This window comes from Xenopus tropicalis, chromosome 7 (genome assembly GCF_000004195.4).
Source record: "Xenopus tropicalis strain Nigerian chromosome 7, UCB_Xtro_10.0, whole genome shotgun sequence".
In the NCBI taxonomy this organism is placed as follows: Eukaryota; Metazoa; Chordata; class Amphibia; order Anura; family Pipidae; genus Xenopus; species Xenopus tropicalis.
In genome coordinates this window covers 52,961,249-52,985,523 of record NC_030683.2, presented here as the reverse complement: position 1 = coordinate 52,985,523, position 24,275 = coordinate 52,961,249, and the positions used below count along the sequence as shown (strand labels likewise).

Below are 24,275 nucleotides of genomic sequence, written 5' to 3'. Positions count from 1 at the left end.
ACTAATATGTCTGAGCTCCCATAATTCCTTTTCCTCGCACCGAGGGCACTAGGATCTGTCCCCACACCTGTGTCACTTAGCTGCTGAAGGAACTGTAAGCACCAGGCGCACTCTCCGACTCTGTGTATGCTTGTATAGACTGAACCAGTTCGTAAGTAGATAAGACTGCTAAGGAGAGAGTTAATGTGAAATGCAAGAGTTCATTTTGCTGGGGCAGATTAGGGAGTGTAAACCTGCAGTGGCAGGATAATAAAAAGTTTTATTAATGAAAGGGTTAATAGTTTTTTTTTTTTTTTTTACAGGGGTTTATAGGTTAATTTGTGAGAGTGGATGGGTAACATACTTCCTGACCACCCCTAGTTATGACATAACATGCCCACTTGCATGCACCACCTCAGGCGCAGGTTTAGCTGGAGATATAAAGGGTTAGACTATTTAGTCTCTTGCTCACCTTGCACACAGCATAGAAACTAGCACAATCACACCCCCAAACTAGCCCGGGTATCCCAAGAACACTACCACCAACCCAACAAAGCCACAACCTGTCATATATTGTCCACAACCTGTTTCACATAGGTCAAAGGATTCATTTTCACCAATTTACAAAGCACTCCAGCAGTAAAACTATTAATTTAAACACATGTTCTGCCAGCAGTCAAATAGTTGAAGGACAACTATACCCCTCAATAAATAGTTAACCAACAGATAGATTACATTTTGTTGTGACCTATTAAAGAATCTTGCCTAACTGGTGAGTAAATATTGTGCATTTATATCCTTTCTTTTGATCCACCATTTAGTGATGGGCTGTGTGCTCACTCAGAGATCACAAGTCCAGAAATAATGCAGCTCTAACTGTAACAGGAAGACATGTTGAAGCAAAAGACAGAACTCTGTCCATTAATTGTCTGATGTGGCCTAGCATGTATGTGTGGCTTGGCTTGTTTGTGTGCACTGTGATTATGTGTTTATTTACATGAAGCAGGGTTTTACACATGAACTGGTTTATGCAATATATTTTTATAGAGACCTACATTGTTTGGGGGTATAGTTTTCCTTTAATTAGCTTTTACATGGACAACATTCAGTTGGCAGACTGTTACAGGCTATAGATTCATTGGATCAAAAAGGACTAAACATATTGGATTTTATATTTAAAGCAATACTGAAACATTCCTATGAAAATCATTACAAATTTGTCAGTATTACTAGATGGGTTGAGGCACAAACATGTTTCTGCCCAAATATCTCCTCAACCCAACATTACACCTCAGCTGACTGTTCAACATGGCTAAGGGCAGGGATACACTTAGCGCATTGTCTGGTTTCCTCCTCCTGTGTTTTGTACATAGGTGGAGGAAAGCAGATCCATGTTCATGCACTCACTCTTTTAGGTTTATTGACAAGCATCAGCTTGTGTGGATCTACATGAGTGGATATCATCACAAGAATTGATACTTTCACATTCCAGAGCAGATATCGACTGTGTAGCTCCAAACAGGCCAATGCTAGGCCAGTCAATGGAGCTAGAGGAGTGAGTGTAGGAAAGCCAATCAGCTGTCTCCCAAATGCAAGAGCAGAAAAGCAGACAATCTGATTTGTGTGTCCCTGCCCTTAAAGAATAAGTAAACCTTTTTTTTTCTATGAGTAAAATTACTCTAAACAGCCTCCAGAATTACCTACCTTTGTCCCAGCATTCTCTCTGACCTGGTTCCTCAGTCAGAAGGTATTCTTTATGGTTGCTTCCTTGTGCAGAGTGAAGCCCTGCCCCCACTTCCTGTTCAGTTCTCTCAGCAAAAAAAAAAAAAAGGCTAATGCACAGACTGGCTCCTGCTGCCTCCAGGCATGCGCAGAAGGCTCTTCACTCCGACAACCTTGTCGAATTGAAGAGAGAACTGAACAGGAAGTGGGGGCGGGGCTTCACTCTGCACAAGGAAGCAACGATAAAGAATACCTTCTGACTGAGGAACCAGGTCAGAAAGAATGTTGGGACAAAGGTTGGTAATTCTGGAGGCTGTTTAGAGTAATTTTACTCATAGAAAAAAAAGGTTTACTTGTTCTTTAAAGGGGTGGGTCACCTTTTAATTAACTTTTAGTATGTTATACAATGGCCTATTCTAAGCAACTTTTCAATTGGACTTATAGTTTTTGAATTAATTGCCTTCTTATTCCAGCTCTTTTGGGGTCACTGATCCCAGCAGCCAAAAAATGATAGCTTTGTGAAGCTACAGTGTTATTGTTATTTTTTGTAACTTTCTATTCTATTGAGACCCTCACCTATTTATATACAAGTCTCTCATCCAAACCACTGCCTGGTTGCTAAGGTAACTTGGACCCTAGAAATTAAATAGCTGCTGAAACTCCAGATCTGAAAGCTTCTAAACTGAAAATGAAATAACTAAAAAACTACAAATAATAAAGAATAACAACTAATTGCACATTGTCTCTGAGTATTTCTCTCTACATCATCAATATTCCCCTTGTAAGCAAGGACAGGCATCGAAAAGCAAAACCTTTATGGATGAATAAACATATTAGTGTCGAGGTTGGTAAGAAAAAACGTGCTTTTAAAACATTCAAGTTAGCTGGGACAGCGGAAATTTTCATCAGGTAAAATGAAGCAAATAAAGCATGCAAAAAAATCAGGCAAGCCAAAGTAGAGATGGAAAGGCATATTGCAGCTAGGAGTAAAAAAAATCCAAAATTATTTTTTAATTATGTGAATAGTAAAAAAATGAAGCAAGAAGGGGATTGGTTGTTGGGGTAAGTTGGTTGATGAGAACAGGGAGTACCGCAGGGGTCAGTCTTTGGTCCTTTGCTTTTCTACTTGTTTATTAATGACCTGGAGGTGGGCATAGAAAGTACTCTATTTTTGCTGACGACACAAAATTGTGCAAAACTATAAGTTCCATGCAGGATGCTGCCGCTTTGGAAAATAAAGGTCAATGTGGACAAGTGCAAAGTTATGCACTTTGGTAGAAATAATATAAACGTGAGCTATCTACTAAATGGTAGTTTGTTAGGGGGATCCTTAATGGAGAAGGAACTGGGGGTTTTTGTAGATAACAAGTTATCTAATTCCATGCAGTGTCATTCGGTGGCTACTAAAGCAAATAAAGTGCTGTCTTGCATAAAACATTGACTCAAGGGATGAAAAGATAATTTTGCCTCTTTAGGGCTCTGGCACACGGGGAGATTAGTCGCCCGCGGCAAAACTCCCTGTTCGCGGGCGACTAATCTCCCCGAGTTGCCTACCCCTGCGAACACCCCGGCGAACATGTAAGTCGTCGGCGGGATGGCAGACGCGGCGGGGCGATTTCAGAAAATCACCGAAAAAGACTCGCGAGTCTTTTTCTGCGATTTGCGAGAAATCGCGCCGCCGCGTCTGCCATCCCGCCGGCGACTTACATGTTCGCCGGTGGGATGGCAGGGGTAGGCAACTCGGGGAGATTAGTCGCCCGCGAACAGGGAGTTTTGCCGCGGGCGACTAATCTCTCCGTGTGCCAGAGCCCTTATAGGTCTCTGCTAAGGCCTCACCTTGAGTATGCAGTGCAGTTTTGGGCTCCAGTCCTTAAGAAGGATATTAATGAGCTGGAGAGAATGCAGAGACTGCAACTAAACTGGTAAAGGGGATGGAAGATTTAAACTATAAGGTTAGACTGTTTTCTCTGGAAAAAAGGCACTTGCAAGGGGACATGATTACTCTGTACAAATACATTAGAGGGGATTATAGGCAGATAGGGGAGGTTCTTTTTTTCCCATAAAAATGATCAACGCAGCAGAGGCCACCCCTTTAGCGTCCATTTGAAGCAGCGCAGGTGGTTTTTCACAGTGAGGGCAGTGAGGTTGGGGAATGCCCTTCCTAGTAATGTGGTAATCGCAGACTCTGTTAATGCCTTTAAGGGGGCCTGAATGAGTTCTTGAACAAGCATAATATCCAAGGCTATTGTGATACTAATATCTACAGTTAGTATTAGTGGTTGTATATATAGTTTATGAATGTGAGTGTATAGATAGGTAAGTATAGGTTTGTCTGTGCTGGGTTTACTTGGAAGGGTTGAACTTGATGGACTCTGGTCTTTTTTCAACCTTATGTAACTATACTAAAATGAACACAAAGCTGAACCTTTAAGGGTCCTGTCCAATTGTGTCAGTCACACTGGTCTGGAGGCGGCCCGATCCTTTAATAGGCTAGACTAGTGTTTTCATTTGTAATCAGCCTATAAAAGGATCGTACTGCCCCCAGCCCCTTATGATCAAAGTATACAGCATGGCTTCTAGAGCTCTTTTCCCCCCACAGCAGGTACCACTGTGCTGGGGGTGGCATGCAGAATTTTTAGACCAGAAGATATTGATGCTTAAACTTCCCTAAGAATATTGACACATTCCTATGGATTTTTATAGGAAGATGTCAGCATCATTTCAATAATCCAGAATAAGCGAATGGAACATATGTAAAAAAAATCAAGATATTACAAAAATGGTCACATTAAGTCTGGTATTTTAGAGCCTGGCCAATTCCAGACTATAATTCAGAGACTTCTTTTAAATGATCTGATTTTCTCTCTTTTGTCTACAAGTAAGATACACTTTGCATAATGAGCTGTGCTAGTTAACTCTTACATGGTCTGTATCATTACTTGGAAGTATGGGATAATACATTTGCTGTATGGGGTATTACATTTGCAAGGAGTTGTTTTGGAGCTGAAGGGTATAATGTGTATTTGTGTGTATGTAAGAGGATGTAAATGTGGGTTTTGCTAAATACTTAAACTATTGTAAAGAGTTAACCACTAGATGGAAGTAGAGAGTTAGTTGTGGAGGTTATAAAAGTGGTATGCAAGTAAGCCCTGAAAGTTCAGACTGGGATAAACATGGCAGGTAAAATATCTTTCTGCAGGTGGATAGAGAGAGGCCCCAGTTTGTCATCCAGGGCTTTTAGAAAAGCAGGTGCAGCCAATTCAAGTTCAAGGCATCCATTTTACGCCCTTGGCAATGAGAAGAAGTGCATAGCATGAGACCAGTACCATGAAATAATATACTGGAATGGGAGGCACAAGAATCAAATTTGAAGGTATTTCAGTTAGGGTACATAATTCAGTTGGGGGGAGCAAAAATGTGTTTTTCCCGCTTGGGCAGTGATCCCCAATCAGTGGCTCGGGAGCAACATTCTGCATTCTTCCAGTGATAACAGGGATACAGTAAATCCTTTCAGCTTCTTAGGGTACTAGCACATGGGAAGATTTGTAAAAAGAAAGAAGGAAATTTCCTGAGATTAAGCAACAAACCGTAGGTAAGTGAAGAGGCATTTTTGTGAGACTTGTCAATTACTGTAGTGCAAATTTACCACTGGCGACAAATCTAGTGTGCCAGTACCCTTAATAACCTGGAAATGGTGAAGACCCAGGAGCCAATATAAAAGGATTTACTTGCCCTTTAAAATCTACAGTCTAGCTGTACCTTAAATCAAAGGGTTATCGGAGTGAAATTAGAGTTCAACACAGTACACCAGCGTAAAATTCCATGACTTTCTATAGGATTTTTAAAGACCTATTTATCAATGGGTGAAATGGAGAATTCAGAATTTGATAAATACAAATTGAAAAATTCCATAAAAATCAACCAAAAGCGATGAAGTTCACTCTCGCTGACTGTAGTGAGCTTTAATTTCACTGGGATAAATATGCCCCATGGGCATATGGACTGCTGTGTGGTAGTTACACCACTGAACATAGGGTGCCCTGCTCTGTCTATTCTCATTATATTTTTAAAATCAAGATATTGTGCCTGGGGTTTTCTAGACAGGGAAATATTTACCAATGGGATTTTGTAGTAAGATTGAATTTCCATTCAAAAAACGTTACTAATTCCCCATTGGGTGCACATCAGTTACACTCTTAAGTTTGTGAGGTTCTAAAAAAAAGAGGGGTAAAATTTAGTATAGCACGACTGAAGTGAAGCAAACCCCGTTGGGGCCTTGTCCACCTGAGTATACCAGGTACTCATATTGAGACAGTCTAATGACCAGGGCAGCTGCATAGTAAACTAGTTAAGGGCAGGTGGCTGACAAATAGTAGAGACCTGCACAGAGATCTGACTGGAGATGGATACAATGGAATTTGGGGATGCAGTAGAAAGCTTATAAAGATTATTTATGAAACCAAGTTTATATAGTCTCCTGCAAAGATATCTGCTGCTGGTAAACAAGTGTAAGCATCTGGGTTCTAGGTAGGGCCAGTACTGTTCTCTCCATTCTATTTCACTCATTTATAAATTATCCTTCTAAATTCTATTTCCTCTCTGACCTGCACCTTCTGCACTGTGCATTTGGAGCTCCTCCTTGTAATCAGCTGAGTCTGCAGCTTATCTCCACCCTCCCCCTGCTGCACCATCTTATTCTCTGCAGCCCAGAGAGGAGAAGGGGGGCAGGAAAGCGGTGGGCACCTGTGGAAACGAAGCAGAGAGCTGTCTATCTCCTCCTTATCCAGCAAAAAAACTTGTCTTTGCTACTGTTGCCTTCAAAATATCACTTTACAGAGAGAGCTCAGTTTTAACTGCATTCTTTCCATTCTTGATACTCAAGGTAAGGTAGGCAAAGAACCAAGTGAGATTTGCATTATGCTGATAAGTTCATTAACCCTTAATTGTAAATGTAAAAATATGGTTTAAATGGAAGTAATTTTAACTAGTAAAAACAGCAGTCTCTTAGGAAAACTGCAGTTAGATTTGTTGTTTGCAGTATGGATTTGTAGTAAAATTGTTCATCCATTCTCTTCAGAAGTACAGGTGCCAACCTTAATGTGCTCATTCCTTTGGTGGATGGATTGAACTGCTATACAGAAAGCCTGTTTATTTCAGTTGGTTAGCTTCTTGTGCCCGTGGAGAGCTGAGGATCTCTGTATTTCAGGTGCCAAAAAGTAATTAAAGGGGTTGTTCACTTTTAGATTAACTCTTAGTATGATTCAGAGAATGCTATTCTAAGACAATTTGTAATTGTCTTCATTTTTTATTATTGGTAGTTTTTAAATTATTTTACTTTTTGTTTAGAAGCTCTCCAGTTTGTAATTTCAGCAGTAATCTGGTTACTAGGGTCCAGTTTACCTTAGTAAAATGTAGAGTAGAATGATTTGAGATGGTGATTGATTTATGAATAGTAGAGGGGCTGAATAGAAAGATAAGAAATAATTATATACTATAACAATAAAACTGTAGCCTCACAGAAATAGTTTTTTGGATTTTGGGGTCAGTTTAAAATGGGGGATTTTAAAGCTGGAAAGAGACAGAAAAAGAAGACAAATAATTCAAAACTATAAAAGATGAAAAAATGAAGACCAATTGAAGCTGAAGTTGCACATGTAGCCAATATCCGGCGAAGATATGAAGTCTCGCGTTTTTTGGTGGATATTGGCTACATGTGTCTGCACCCGAGCGTATTTCATTCATTCGGGGGCTGGCACAAGTAGGAGGCTTATGGCGCTATTTTCGGCTTGCCGAAAATATGTCAAACGCCACATCTGGCATTAGCCTAAGCATTCACTCTGTGTATGCTCGCTTCTAACCCTTTTGCATCATCTGAACATTTGCAGAATTTTAAACACATGTGCAGATTTTTCAGACTTGTTCATGTGCATGTGTAGTCTCTAAATCTTTGGGCTTAGGTATTTGGTGCAAATAATGTCATCCAAGTATTTGATGATGATGAGCTGCAGGGGAAAAATATTCTATAAGACACAATCGTAAGAGCCTTTTCATTATTAATTAGCACTATCAGCTGATGATGTATCATGAACAGACTTTCCTTGGTCTTTAAAACCACAGATGCATATAAGACAGTTTAATGGAATCCCTTTAGAGAATGTTGGCCTTGAACTTGTATTTAGAATTGTACTTAGACAGAGAACTGTCTAAAAGATATATTACCAAGAGTGGTGATAAGCACAATATTTTAGTTGGCTAATACATGGAGTACCTCAGGGGTCTGTTGCTTCATAATTTGTAAAGGACTGGCATTTTGCAAGGGTATTTTGAAATACTTGGAGGACTGGGCAGCAGATGTTGTTACACACAAGCTTATTTACTTGGGCAAACGGCATGAATACTAGTTACTGAATACACCAGACTGAAGTGTTTTAGTGGCCTGAATTACTGAGGATTTGTGGGTTATTGTGGAAAACAGACTTAGCTATTCTTGACAGTTTCCATCAATGTATACTAAATTTACCATAATATTGTCTTGTATTAAAAACTGTATTGACTCGAGTATAGAAATCATACTTTTGCATTTATAGATCCCTGGTAAAGCTTCACCTTAAGTCTGATGAGCAGTATTGTGCCTCATTCTTCAGGGAGGATGTTATTGAACAGAAAAGAGTACAAAAATGTTCTACTAAACTGCTAACAGGAATGGAACAGAATTTCAAGATATACATATTACCCATAAACATGTTACCACCTATACATTGGGACAATATATTTATGATGACAGCATGCATATAGGCTAAATATAAGCATTTATAACTGGGTACTATATACATGCTTATAGACTGCATACTGGCATATTCACCATGAAACTCAAAGCAGCTCCTCTGACCAACCCAGTGATTTTATTACAACACATTCATGGTGTGAGCTGCTGAGAGATCTCACCTTCTGCGGGTGGTTGATTCTGGTACGAGCCACAAATTTGCATTGCGTCACTTACAAACAGCAAGGCCGATTTGTTTTCAGTTGATAAAACTGAAATATTTAAATAAATGAAACCTATTTAGAAAAAAGAATTTTGCCCCTACTGTAGCTTTGTTTATAAAAGTGACGGCTCCCCTTTAAAGTGATACTGACAACCATAACAGTCTTGGTAGGCGGTGACACCAGCATTTAGGGTGAAGACACACAGAGCTACTAGTAGCAGCTACTTGTCATGGCTACAGCAATAGTCAATGCTGATAATTTACTGATAATTGTCTCTATGTGTGTTTTAGTTGTGGCAATTCTCAGTATTGTCTATGGCAGGGTATTTTGTGGCATATAGTAGCTGTGGCAAGTAGCTGCTTCTAAGTAGCTCCATATGTCTTTGCCCTTAGCTATTGGGGGTTTACTCTGGTAAAAATAACAGCTGTGTAGCACGCTTAGCTTGCTAATAGTGTAAGTGAGGCCTCTGATGTAAAAACACTGCCTGTTTTAGCAGAGAAAAGCCTTCCAAGTGAACCCGGCACACAAATAAACCTATACTGACCTATCTATACACTAACATAATAAACTTTATATAACAGCATCAATACTAATTATAGATTTTAGTTTTACAATAGACTTGGATATCATGCTTGTTCAATAAAACAAATTATATAAACTCTAGTAGTGTTTTTGAAACAAACACACAACTTTTATCAGGGAAGGCCAACAGTACATTATAGTTTAATTTCTTTGATATATTTTCATTTGTTGGTGTTACTGTTCATTTAAAGGCATTAACAGAATCTGCCATCACAACATCACTTGGAAGGGCATTCCACAGCCTCACTGCCCTCACCGTGAAAAACTACCTATGCTGCTTCAAATGAAAGTTTATTTTCTGGTGCACTGATCACTTTTTCATGGGAAAAAAGAAGATTCCCTAACTGTCTATAACCGTCTCTAATGTACTTATAAAGAGTAATCATGTCCTCTCGCATGCACCTTTTTTTCCCAGAGAAACAACCCCAACCTTGACAGTCTAACCGCATAGTTTAAATCTTCCATCCCCTTTACCAGTTTAGGTGCACGTCTCTGCACTCTCTCCAGATTATTAATATCCTTAAGGACTGGAGCCCAAAACTGCACTGGATACTCAAGGTGAGGCCTTACCAGGGTCCTATAAAGAAGCACAATTATATTTTCATCCCTGGAGTCAATGCCCTTTTTATACAAGACAGCACTTTATTAGCTTTAGTAGCCACTGAATGGCATTTCATGGAATTAGACAACTTGCCAACTACAAAAATTCCCAGATCCTTCTCAATTAAGGATCCCCCCAACACACTACAATTGAGTGTATAACTTGCATTTATATTACTTCTACCAAAGTGCGTAACTTTGCACTTTTCAGAATTAAACCTCATTTTCCATTTTGCTGGCCAGATTCTAATTTTGTCATTGAAATTATAGTATTGCACAATTTAGTGTCGTCAGACAGTATTTTCTATGCCCACCTCCAGGTCATTAATAAACAAGTTAAAAACAAAGGACCAAGGACTTGGACTTTTCTTTAGAAAAGTCCAAGTAGATTCCAGCGTTAAAGTTCCTGTTCACCTCCTCATAAAAGGCATTAGTCTGGTAAGATCTGTTATGCATAAAACCATGTTGGCACAAACTTGTAGAATTGAGATTTGCAATGTATTTAGGTATCATATCCCTTATTACCCCTTCCAAAAGCTTTCCTACCACTGATGTCAGACTAACAGGCCTATAGTTTTCAGGCTGAGAATGGGATCCCTTTTTGAATAAAGGAACCACATTAGCAATTCACCAATTCACAATCAAGTGTCTTTTTAATTTCCTCCTGAGTGAACCATGCATCAGTAGTTATATTACTAGAATTGGGTCTATTAAAGGGGAAGCCTTGGTTAACTGGCTCCTCAGTGGTGAAGACAGATGATAAATAAGAGTTCAGAATTTCAGCTTTTTCCCTGTTCTCATCAACCAAGTGACCCCCCCTGTGATTATAGGGGTCCTAACCCTTCTTGCTTCATTTCTTACTATTTACAAAGTTAAAAATAATTCTGGATTCCTTTTACTCCTAGCTGCAATACCCCTTTCCATCTCTATTTTAGCTTGCCTGATACCTTCCTGCATGCTTTATTTGCTTCCTCGTCCCTGATGAAAGTTTCTGCTGTCTCAGCTAACTTGAATGCTTTAAAAGCACATTTTTTTCTTACCAACCTCACTAACACTTTTATCCAACCATAAAGGCGATGTCTTTCCTTGCTTACAAGTGGAATATACTGACCTGTATACTTGTTAAGCAACTTTTTTAAATATATTCCATTTTCCTTCTGAGCTTAACCCTGTGAAAAACCTTTCCCAGTTGATACATTGCAGTAACACCCTCATATTAAAATTAAGTGTTTTAGTTACTACTTTATAGAGCTCACTGTTACCTAAATGTTCACCCACATAAATGTTAGAGATGAGTTCAGTATTATTAGATATCTACAGGTCCAAAAGAGCATTATTCCTAGTAGGTTGTTGAAGTTATCATTTAGCATATTTACAAACCTACTAGCTTTTTTTTGACTTGGCCATCCCATTACTCCAGTCAATGTAAGGATAATTAAAGCCCCCCATAATAATAACTTGATCTAGTTGTGAAGCCTCCTCCTTTTGCAACAGTAGCTCCCCCTCCACCATTTTTAATCCCTGTCCCTCCTTAAAATTGTGTAACCATTTAAATTTACAGCCCAGTCGCATTTTTTCATCCCACCAGGTATCAGTGATACCAATTAATCATAATTTTCAGTACTATTAGGTTACTATTAGGCTGTGCCAAATACCTACATGACTATAGTATGCCTCACTTATTAAACATATAATTATAGATTTATAGAATACCTTCATTAAAAAACAGAAGCTGAGAATCGGGTTGATGAGAAGTATTTATACTGACAGTAAAAGTTGCATAAAATAGTGCATGTATTCAATCTGCTATACAAGCCGACCAAAGCAACCCTTTACCTTGGACAAAAATGACGGCAATGGTTTTAGCTAATTTCTGCTGCACATTAAACAGGTGAAACCTTACCTCGCTCATATAGTGTTCTCCCTAGGTGCTTTTAGTCAGGCACTATAGCTATAAAATACAAACCCATGTAAACTGCATTTATAATGCAGATGTCTAATTTGAATTGTGGCCAGTGTTCTTTTTATCTAAACAGTTATCTAGAAAGCAGATAGCAGAACTTATGTAAGTATTGTTAACCCCAATTTCCTATTTATTAGGAATAACGTTAACAATGTGTGAGTTTTGGCTTACTTGGAACCATTTAGGATAAATGTATAGCATGACCATTTCTAAAAATTTCTAACTATATTTAGTTTGTCAAAACTCAACCTGTATTACAAATGCTACAGAAACCTAATAATCCCACCATCCAATACAAAGCCAGCTGGATACCTGCAGCTCTGCTTATTAAGTGTTATTATTTTCGTCATAATCATAAATACAATATATTTATGTGTGATTGCCTATTTTCACCTAGTTTGCAGCAAGCTTCACTTTTATGCCAGTATTTAAAAATTAAAAAAATTAGATTTCACAGACCAAAGCAAAACACTTCTTCAGATATATGAAAGGAGTGCTTTCCAAATGTCCTTAAGTACAACTGATCAGCCAGATTATAAAGGATTTTCCCGCATTAGTTGCTCAGTTACTGTCACTGACTCACCTGTGCTTAAGCAGGGGTATCAATATCCTTGCAATCTGCTATGTTAATGGCACTTAAAGTGACTCGGACACCTGTAACAAGATAGCACTAACTGATACAGCATTCAGCTCTTCCTATAGGTCATGCAATTTTCTCCAATAATTGTTATCACAGACTCGGTCAGCAGGTCAGCCTCTTGGATTTAAGCCAGTTATGGTGGCAGTAAGACTAACATCTATGTCAAATGCTGTGCTTGCTAATAGTTACAGTATACCGACAAGTGTTCTGTTATGAATTCTCCAGGACACTGCCAGTTTCCATTTACCACACTCTAATATCAGCCTGTACTGCCACAGACTTCTTAATATTTGCTTTGCTCTTACCATTACCAAAAACACGCACAAATCTGTCCTTGTAGATACCCATTGCTCTTCACACCATTTTAGAATGTAGGCATCTCTGGTAGAAGCAATTATGGGAGGAAAAGATCCAAAAGGTTTCTCCAGAGGCGTGGTTAAAGAGTTAAATCATCTGCTGTGTAGAGAAGAGATTCATCTCAAGTGAGCATGCTCATTGAAACGGCTTGGAACTGGGCATGTGCACCACGCCAGGCAGACAAGGAGATTCTGAAGGGAGGGGGGAGAGGGAGTTATCCAGCTCTGTCATGAGAGAAACTCCAAGGGTTGCACTTGATGGACTTTGTTTTTTTTTTTTTTTCAACCCACCTTAACTATGTAACTATCTGCAGATCCAATTTAAATATTGTTTTAAGGTCAATGCAGTACATAGACATGCAGGAGCTATACAAACCATTTGGGGTTCTGTCTGTCTAGCCACAAGCCTCTGGCAGGAGAACCCTGGGACAACAGGAGATGATTTGGCATTATTCTTTACATTGGCATTTAGCTCTCCCTATTGCTTGGACTACCCATTTTCAAGGCATTGATAGCTTAGACGGTAAATCTAAGAATCTGATTTAGGAGCTTGCAAATGACATGATGTAGTATCCACAGTCAGTAGGTGATATTTTTATTTATACTGGGCTTTAAAAATACAGCATCCTAGCAAATAAGGATTTTAAATGTTTACGGAAATGATTTCCACTCTCTACCTCTTAAGACTTACTGTTTTTTTTTTTTGGCTTTTAAATGACTTACTCCCCCAGGAATTATAATGTCTAACCTCAAAAAAAGCATTGGGTTGGAGTACCATTTAAGTAAGCACTTTGCTGCCATCTTGTTTTGTGTTTTGTGTCCCCTTGTTCTTGCTGCTGGCCTTATATGTGTGCATTAGCTGTAGAATAAAAGTTTGGCTTTTAAAATTAATTCTGATTTTACTCTGCTGTTTGTTTGCACAGCCCAGGGCTGTTTTCTTGGGTTTATTATCTAAAATCTCACTGGGTGGGGTTACACAAAAGAAGACCTGTGCTTGAAAAGCCTGGAAATGAACACACTATAATAATTTGGCATTTTGCTTCATAGAACACATTTTTAAAATTATTGAAGATGTGCAACTGACCAGTAATTTATTTTCACATTTTGGTTTAATTGGAGCTAAGCAACAAACATTTTTAAAGCATACAGATTAAATGCACAGCAGCAAGAATACATACTGTAATAGCATTCAGCAAGAATACATACTGTAATAGCATTCAGCAAGAATACATACTGTAATAGCATTCAGCAAGAATACATACTGTAATAGCATTCAGCAAGAATACATACTGTAATAGCATTCAGCAAGATTAAAGGCTAAAGTAGCATGCAGATCTTCATTTGTTTCCTGCAAAGAAAATAGGTCAAAATTTTGATAACAAAACAATAATAGAGAGAAACAAATGTGTTGGTTTTGTAAAACCCCTTTTGTAATTCCATCTACAAGATTATTATGTATCACAATTCGATGATATGTCTTGAGGCTAAATTGTGCATTTAAAAGCGTTGTGAGCCAATCAGAGCTACACTAGATTATGTGGAAGTATTTTCCTTCCATATAGTTGAGTTTTAATAGTGCTCAAGGGTATCCTGTTGCTTAAATCTCTGACTAAACTGGAAAAGAACTGAACTGAAACGCTGTAGAAGGTATGGGATCCCTTATCTGGAAATTCATTATCCTGAAAAATATGGGAATGCAGATTTTAAGCACATAAATCTAATGTTTAAAATGATCTCCTTTTTGTCTGTAATAATAAAACAGTACCTTGTACTTGATCCTAACTTAGCTGCATGAATCCGTATTGGTGGCAAAACAATCCTATTTAGGGTCGGACTGGGCTGCCTGGGGAGGACGTCGGGCGGATGATGGGGGCCCCTGTGGGGGGTTAGGGGGGGTGTGCAGGGAGTTAGGGGGGCGTGCCGGGGGTGCAGGGGACGTGGCGGGGGCAGCATGGGGGTGCCGGAAATTCCCAGGTCTCAAGCATTCTGGATAACGGTTCATGAAATGACCTTTAGATTTTTGTCCAATGGGAATTTTTTGTGTCGTACCATTTTTAACTCCACATTTTTTATTTGTCTAATGAAAAAAGAAAAGCCATATTTCTTTAATAGCACTGACTCTATGCAGCACTTTACGGAGATTTATATCTTCCATTACATCCTTCAATTGTACATCACAGCAAAACATCATTAACCAATTAATATAAGCCTGGAAATAAGTACGGCTTGAAAGGACAGATTATGGAGTCATTTCTGAATCTGTTACTGCAATTATGTGTCCCTGGAAATATCTCAAGCATGCAAGGTCTTAGCAGACCTTGTCTTCCTATGATGTGAGATTGGGTGATATTAAAATCTTCCCCCATGATTAGGTAGACATTAAGCAGCTTACTGTTCTGCAAAAGCCCCTCTATAAATAGATATCTTTCAGTACCTTCATCAGCGCTTTGCTTGTATCTTCAGGCTTCATTTTGTTGAATCAAAATGCTAATATTTCACCTTTGTTGAGGTACAATTGGGGAAATTGTGTTGAGGTGATTGCCTCTTGTGTTGTGTCTTATGCTACTTGTCATGGCTAATCCAGAAAATGCCCTGCCATAGACAATAGTGAGAATTGCCTCATTACATATAAGTAAATGATTAGCATTGTCTATTCTTGTAGCCGTGAGAAATAGTTGCTACTTGTAGTGTGTTTTCACCCTTACAGTGCATTTCTTGCACATAACGGATGTCGTTTTGCAAAAGTTGAGCTTCTCTTGAGTGGTAAAGGATCATTTACAACCTCAATGCTGTTGCACAAAATGGATGCAGTAGATGCATGAATTGACACCATTTATTAAGAGTAATGGCACACAAGGAGATTTGTTATTCCTGGTTAAGAGCAGTGGCACACAGGGAGATTAGTTGCCTGCGATAAATCTTCACTATTGCAGGTGACTAATCCCCCGACATACCATCCCACCGCTGAGAATGTAAATTGCTGGTGGGAAGTTATGCGCATCGCTCACTGTGGTTGCCAAAAGTTGCCTCGCAATAGTGAAGATTTATCGCAGGCGACTAAATTCCCCATGTGACACTGCACTAAGGGCATGATTTATGAGTGCTTGAGCTTTCCTCGGGTTAATAACAACACCCTTAAAGAAAAGGGCCATGACAGATTCCATCACATGCTCTTGGCAAACATCATTGTCCCAGTTCCCCTCAGCCAATGTCAAAGAGGGTTTTACTTCGGTCTATAACAGCTCTTTGGCCAGATTTGGATCTCTAAATTTCTGTGCATTCCATCCTAAATGGAATCACTACAGTCAATCATAACAAATGTGGAACCCCTCCATTGAGCTGAAGGGCGCCTACCTTCACATACCAGTCTGCGAAGACCACCATCAGTATCTTCACTTTGCTATTCCACCCAGACCATCTATTCTATGTAGTGGGCCGATTACTTATAGCATGTCCGAGGGCCAGAATAAATGAAAATGTCAAACACTGAAGTCTACGAAAATTTTGAGAAGACTGTGGGCCATAAAAATCCTTTAGAGGGCCACATCCCCAGCAGTTCAGCAGAAGGGTTACTTTCCAGCATTGCTTCCCCAGGGGCCATCACACCAGCTCATGGGCCTCTGTCACCTGCTTGCTTATCCCCTGGCCAGCACCTCCCTGGGTCTGGGCCAGCGGGGCCCGAGACGGCCGGGGCTCACAGGCATTTTTCTCAATGTCCCACTGGCCCAGTCCAACCCTGTTAGTTTCTTTTTCTGTTCTGCCTCCTAGAGGGAAGTGCAGATTAACTTTTCTGTACTCTGTGATGGGACTACAAGAAAAGGATTTTGGTGAGTTTAAACAAATCCCCTTTTGTCCAAAACACACAATAATTTAAAACATTTCATTTCTGGTTTTTAAACTCTCAATAAAATTATATGTGGAGTTAACATGCAGGCGATATGGTAACTCTTCCACAAAACATTGCTAGGCACTAGTCTCTTTACTCAGGTCTGAGTTTCAAGGCCCTATGTTGGTGTTATCTAGGAGAAACGGATCCCTATTTATTGCATTGCTATATGTTTTAGTAGGGCGATTTCCTCATGGAGTTTATGAAATCCTTCTGTTTCTTATATCACAATCCTGTGTTTCAAATGGAAAAATAGGATTCAAAATGGGCCCTTGCATTTCAAGTACACAGAGGTCCAAACAGCCCAACCCAGGCCCAATAAATAGTAATTGTTTATGGCATCTTATAGCAGCCCCTCTGGTAATTGCCAGAATCAATACATTGCCAGTCAGGACCAGCTCATAAGTCACTTATACAATATACATTTGATTTGCATTGTAGTATTAAAGTTCAGTATAAAAATAAAACTGGGCAAATAGGCTGAGCAATATAAAAAAATGTTTTCTGTATAATTAGTTTCTGAAAACTACTGTTTAACAAGGGTTAACCCAGATTTTTATTTTTTTCTGGCAGAATTGAGAAATGAGTTGTTTAACTTGTTTTGGAGCTGTTTGCCTGAAGCAGTGCCTTACAGAGGCATTACTCACAACAATTAGAGATTTAAAAAAATATGTTTTCTGTTATTGGTATGTTAAACAATGGTTGTCTTGGAGATGTTTAGTCATACTGTGCAATGTTTTTTACCATATGTGCTGTCCAACTGGCAGCCTGTGGCCCCATGCCTGTCTGGCTGCTGTGACTGCTTACCTTTGTGTAATCTTTATATGAAATCAGTGCTGAGTTTAACTGACCCCCTGTATCATTCACACCTGTAATACCCTGTATTGTTCGCACCTTTTAGTCCATGCATTGTTCGCACCTTTTAGTCCTGCATTGTTCATCCCCTGCATTGTTCACAACTAGACTGTAGTAGTGCCAGCATTGTGCCACTGTATGTACTGCCTGCCCTATGCTGCCTGTGTGTGCTATACTCTGCCCTGTGTGTGCCATACTCTGCCTGCCCTATACTGCCTGTGGGAAGTGAACTTGGCAGGGGTTTGTTCTGGCAGTTTGTTAGCATTTGGAAATAGCCATTATATGGTCCCTAATGTGTGCAGTTATGTTCTGGGGGTTGCTGTGCTACCCACAGGGGAGGCATATGGGATTGGTTTGAAGTGGGTGCATTTAGAAAAAGGGGAGTGGTCAAAACTGGTTTCCATAATTGGCCCTCCGCCATGAAGGCCAGCCCTCGGTACCACAGAAGTTGGACAGCACCGGCATAAGGGATCAATTTGTATGTTTTGAAATAAGTTGAAAATAATTTTATGAAAAAAGAAACTTCAGTGCATTTTAAAGGAATACTGTTAGGGGAAAACATGTTTTTTCAAAGCATATTAGTTAATAGAGCTTCTCCAGCAAAAGCCTGCATTGAAATCCATTTATTAAAAGTGTAAACAGATTTTTCTATATTTCATTTTGAAATTTTTAAACAATGGTTGTCTTGGAGATGTTTAGTCATACTGTGCAATGTTTTTTACCATATGTGCTGTCCAATTGGCAGCCTGTGGCCCCATGCCTGTCTGGCTGCTGTGACTGCTTACCTTTGTGTAATCTTTATATGAAATCAGTACTGATATTAACTGGCCCCCTGCAAGTGCCCAATTGTTCAGACTGTAAGAGCAGTGCCGGCATTGTGTCACTGTATGTACTGCCTGCCCTATGCTGTTCCATACTCTGCCTGCCCTATGCTGCCTGCTTGTGCCATATTCTGTCTGCCCTATGCTGCCTGCTTGTGCCATACTCTGTCTGCCCTATGCTGCATGTGTGTGCCATACTCTGCCTGCCCTATGCTGCCTGTATATCCCATACTCTGCCTGCCCTATGCTGCCTGTGGGAGGTGAACTTGGCAGGGGTTTGTACTGGGAGTGTGTAGCATTTGGAAATAGTCATTATACGGTCCCTAAGGTGTGTAATTATATGCTGGGGGTTGCTGTGCTATCCACAGGGGAGAAGGAGGCATATAGATTTAAGGGTATGTCTTAATATAACATAATACATTTCTTTCACATATGAATGAAGGGTGATATCCCTACAGTGAGCACCAACCATTTGGGGTTTTTTCTCTACCACCATTAATCTGTATAAAAAAAAAAGCCCTTGTTACATATAGTTACATAGTTACATAGGGTTGAAAAAAGACCATTGTCCATCAAGTTCAACCCATCCGAGTAAACCCAGCACACAAACTATACTAACCAATCTATACACTCACATACATAAACTATATACATACAACCAGTAATACTAACTGTAGATATTAGTATCACAATAGCCCTGGATATTCTGCTTGTTCAAAAACTCATCCAGGCCCCTCTTAAAGGCATTAACAGAGTCTGCCATTACCACATCACTAGGAAGGGCATTCCACAGCCTCACTGCCCTCACCGTGAAAAACCACCTACGCTGCTTCAAATGGAAGCTCTGTTCCTCTAATCTATAGGGGTGACCTCTGGTGCGTTGATTGTTTTTATGGGAAAAAAGAACATCCCCCAACTGCCTATAATCCCCTCTAATGTACTTGTACAGAGTAATCATGTCCCCTCGCAAGCGCCTCTTTTCCAGAGAAAACAACCCCAACCTCAACAGTCTAACCTCATAGCTTAAATCTTCCATCCCCTTTACCAGTTTAGTTGCACGTCTCTGCACTCTCTCCAGCTCATTAATATCCTTCTTAAGGACTGGAGCCCAAAACTGCACTGCATACTCAAGGTGAGGCCTTACCAGGGACCTATAAAAATATGTTCTCATCCCTTGAGTCAATGCCCTTTTTTATAGAAGACAGCACTTTATTTGCTGTAGTAGCCACAGAATGACACTGCCTGGAATTGGACAACTTGTGATCTACAAAAACCCCTAGATCCTTCTCCATTAAGGAAACCCCCAACACACTACCATTCAGTAGATAGTTCGCGTTTATATTATTCCTACCAAAGTGCATAACTTTGCACTTATCAACATTGAACCTCATTTTCCAGTTAGCTGCCCAGTTTTCCAATTTTGTCAAATCGCTCTGCAAAGCGGCAGCATCCTGCATGGAACTTATAGTTTTGCACAATTTAGTGTCATCAGCAAAAATAGAAACAGTACTGTCTATGCCCACCTCCAGGTCATTAATAAACAAGTTAAACAGCAAAGGCCCAAGGACTGACCCCTGCGGTACTCCACTAACCACACTGGTCCAATTAGAAAATGTTCCATTTACCACCACTCTTTGTACTCTATCCTTCAGCCAGTTTTCTATCCAATTACAAATATTATGTTCTAGACCAATATTCCTCAATTTGATCATTAACCTTCTGTGAGGTACTGTATCAAACGCTTTAGCAAAATCTAAGTAGATGACATCAACTGCCATTCCAGCATCAAGGTTCCTGCTCACCTCCTCATAAAAGGCAACTAAATTAGTCTGGCAAGATCTGTTACGCATAAAACCATGCTGGCACAAACTAATAGTATTGTGAACTGCAATGTATTCAACTATCATATCCCTTATTACCCCTTCCAGAAGCTTTCCTACTACTGATGTCAGACTACCAGGCCCTTGTGATAACATGGGTGTGGTTTAAAGTGCAAAAATGTATTAGTCCCTTTATTTCACCATCATTTCAACCCAAACTTATGTTTTGCAGGTGCTGGAAACACATCTCTGCTATGGAAGGCAGCCACCACAGACTTTCTGTTTATTCTTACCAGGAGAGTTTAAATTCGATATGCAATGGGAAGCTTAAAAAGGACTGCCATTCTCTGTCAAAGAGTGTCTCTACTCTGTCTGATGGCCAAGGAGCTGAACAGAAGAAGCACAATGTTCATAAAAACCATAACAGGTTGTTTTGCCAATTTACAAGTGACAACAATTTTCTAAATTCACAGAGTGACAAGTGGTCAACTATGCAAGTCACAGTTCCTGATTTATATTTTGTTGAAGGCCACAGCAGTCATCTTTCCATAGATCATCCAGGGGACAAAAGTCAGCCACAAAATCATTATATATCTGCTGCCTCTTCCCTAAATCCAAGAGAACCAGACAGAAACAGCTTTTCTAAAAGTGATATGCTAGAAAATATCTCTTTGTTGGGTATTTCAAAAATGTCTATGTCCAAAGCTCAGAGTTTTGACAGGTTTGATACACAGGAGGTAGGCATCCAAAAGAGTTATTCAGATTCCTTCTACAACAATAAAGTACCAATATCAAGCTCTCCTATGATACACAATAAAAACAATGCCACATACTTCACGCTTTATTCTTCTACTGGTATTTCTGATGCAGCCCGTGATTCTGGAATAGTTGGTTCTTTGTCAAATATTCAAAACAACCTCACCGAAATGATGCGTTCAGTGAGAGATCAAAATATTTCCCTATACCATTTGGGGAGCAGTAATATTAAGCAAAATATATCACTAAATTCTGTGCCTGGAACATATCAACATAGAGCTTTGGAACCAATGACTTCGACGAATGGTTTTTTAAACAATTCACTAATCTGTAGCCAACCACATTATAATAATCCAGGCCTAAAATCTTGTGATAATATCTGTAACATTAAACATTTACAACTTTACAGTAGCTGCAAATGTCATTGTTGCATAGCTCATAAACAAGTTCTGAAGGAGGATGACACTGTTGCTGCATTTTGCCATTCTCTGCCCATACCATCTGTGCAGTATTCCCCTGGGCGATTAGGCTCACTTGGAGAATCAGTGCCAAGTCACACTCATCCAGAATTTTGTTCTCTGCCACCACCCACTAGTAACTTTGTTTTTCCTAAACTAGTGTCATCGGTCAGTGAATCAGGACTGGATGCTAAAAATCTAATGAGGTGTGGCAAGCTGCTTTTTCCACAGTCAATAATGTCTATAGGGGAAATGCAGTTAAATAGGCCAGACAGTAATGAACTGTTGACTAAATTATCTGAAACATCATCAATTAACCAGCAAACCACATACTTAAGTAAAGAGATGAAAGACACTTGGACTATGACTTCTGAAAACCAATTGTCTGGGGAATACAGGCATCCACGTCATTGTAAAGACGCAGAGGTACAAACTATTGTGATAATGGAAAACAAATCTGTCTGTACTACTCCATTTCTTCCAAATGCAAGTCACACACATTTATTTCCTGAAGTAGGTTTAGCACTGCAGTGTCCCCGGTCCCCAGTAAGAGAAGTCCGTTGGGATGATGAGGGAATGACATGGGAGGTATATGGAGCTTCAATGGATCCTGAGGTTTTGGGGTTGGCCATACAAAAACATCTGGATATCCAAATAGAACAGCACATACAGCCTTCTGAGGAGTCCAGGGACACAAAAATAAATCCATCAACTAAAGAGAAGAGGAGATCATTTAGAAATTTGATGCATTCCTTAAGACAATCCAGCTGTTGCTTGTGTACCAACTCTACAGCAGAATAAACCTGGTAGAGCACTGTGGTCATAATTTGTAACTTCTGATTCAGAGATCCAGTCCCCAAGCAATTTTAACCCATTGATTAGAGGAGGTGGACTCCTGAAAGAGGCAGCTTAGAATCATTTGAAGGATCACAGATTGGACATCATTGTTGGGTTTCCTTTTAACTTTCACAGGTTAATGGAAATTTAGTTGCACTAAGGTATTATTCCCATCTTTGTAAATATTCCCAAAATCTGAATAAACTATATTGACATTAGTTTAAGTCTTCATAAAAGCAAATATGTTTACCTTTTTTTTAAGATTCCTTTTTTTTAGCATCTTAGAAACAACCTATTGTATTTATAAAATAAAAATACAAGTTTCCAATGCTCTGTTACAGTTCTGCACCACCAAGGTACTGAGACCACAGATCTTGTTACAGTGCGGTGAAAATATTAATATAACTTTTATTCATGTTGTTTGAAAACATGGCAGTTGAGGATTAGCCCCCTCAGGGATCAAAACAATATAAGCACATGGTCAATGAAGGGATTGGCATTTCATAAAGAAAGTAATACAAGTATGGGACCCATTATTTGGAAACCTATTATCCAGAAAGATCTGAATAACTGGAAGACCATCTCCCATAGACACCATTGTATTCAAATAATTCACATTTTTAGAAACTATTTCCTTTATCTCTGTATTAATAAATCAGTACAGTATACTAGTCTGCCCTAACATATAATTAATCCTTATTGAAGGCAAAACAGTCCTACTGGGTTTTTTTTAGGGTTTACATTGTTTTTTTTAGTAGGCTTTAGTATGAAGATCCAAATTACAGAAAGATCCTTCATCTGGAAAACTTCATGTCCCTAGCATTCTGTATAACAGGCCCCATACCTATAAATCACTCCAATAAAACAACATAGAGCTAAATAGAGCCCAGTGCCTGACACCTGTGTTGTCCCAAATTAGGCTTTGTCAAAGGCTTGTGGGCTCATTTCATTGGATGCTAGAGAAACTAATGCTTAAAACAAATAGAGCTAGTTCATTTCTCCTCTCTTACAAATGACATGCTCTCTTGGTATCCCTGTTACACATCAATCCTCGCGTGTAAAGTTTGCCTAGGTGCAGTAACCTATAGCAACTATGCAGATGGTAGTTTTTACTAGCCATCTGTTTAGAAGCAAACATCTCATTGTTTGCAATGGGTTACTGCACCAAAGAAAACTGGGGGTCATTTATCAACAAATTTGGGCAGTAACCCATGGAAACCAATCAAATTGTTCTACCAGCAGCTTGCTGAAAAAGCCAATTACTGATTGGCTGCTATGCCTTACTGCCCACAGGCAAATTTGCCCACTGTTAATAAATGAGCCCTAGTACCTTTTATTATCCTGCCCGTTTGATCCTTATTTATAGCAGATACTTCTAATGGTAACAAAACTGTGATAAATAATCTCACCCAATACCAAGTCATCCCAGTCACCGTGATCCGTGAATCCAACACCTAGGGGCCCATTCATTAAACCACAACTTTTTGCCAATTAAAAGCATGATTGGAAAAAATTCTAAGTAACCACAATAATTTATGATGTGCGAAAATTCTTTTCTTGGTCGTACGAAAATATCCAAAAGTCACTACATTTTTCGTATCTGAACGAAAGTAAATGGCGCAAAAACCTTTCTGGCTTTGGAACTTCAATGCATGATTTTGAAAGCCTTCCATAGGATCCCAATGGCACTCTGCAGCTCCAACCTGGCCCAAGGAAAGTCACGATACCGAAGCTTGAATGAATTCCGAAATGGTCGTAGTCTTCGTGAAAAATACAACTTTTTCGTGGAATTTAACGAAAACCACAAAAAAGTCGTACTATTTTAACAATATTATCGTGGTCATTACGAAAGGTTTTTCTGGAGAAAAAATTGTGGTTTAACGAATGGGTCCCTTAATATACTTTAAAGTAAAACAACATTAATGGCAACACTGACTTTTACAGTTCTTCTAATTTAGAGATGTCTGTATAACTGATGTCGGTATTATCTTTTTCTTGTTTATAAAAATTGAT

The 24,275-nt window shown here is 39.3% G+C and overlaps 1 protein-coding gene across 5 annotated transcripts; it reads left to right on the top strand.

The window, feature by feature from the left end:
- Positions 1-22,678, top strand: gprin2 (G protein regulated inducer of neurite outgrowth 2). Of its 5 annotated transcripts, none has more exons than XM_012966865.3 (2): positions 1-94; positions 20,444-22,678. In XM_012966865.3, exon 2 carries the CDS (start codon positions 20,466-20,468, stop codon positions 22,224-22,226), a length of 1,761 nt encoding a protein of 586 aa, XP_012822319.2. In that variant the 5' UTR covers positions 1-94; positions 20,444-20,465; the 3' UTR covers positions 22,227-22,678. The 5 variants fall into 5 exon arrangements, with proteins under 5 accessions (XP_012822319.2, XP_031761865.1, XP_012822318.2 ...); XM_031906005.1 differs by having other exon boundaries at positions 82-151; XM_012966864.3 differs by lacking the exon at positions 1-94 and adding an exon at positions 4,878-5,074.
- Positions 22,679-24,275: the final 1,597 nt, after the last annotated feature.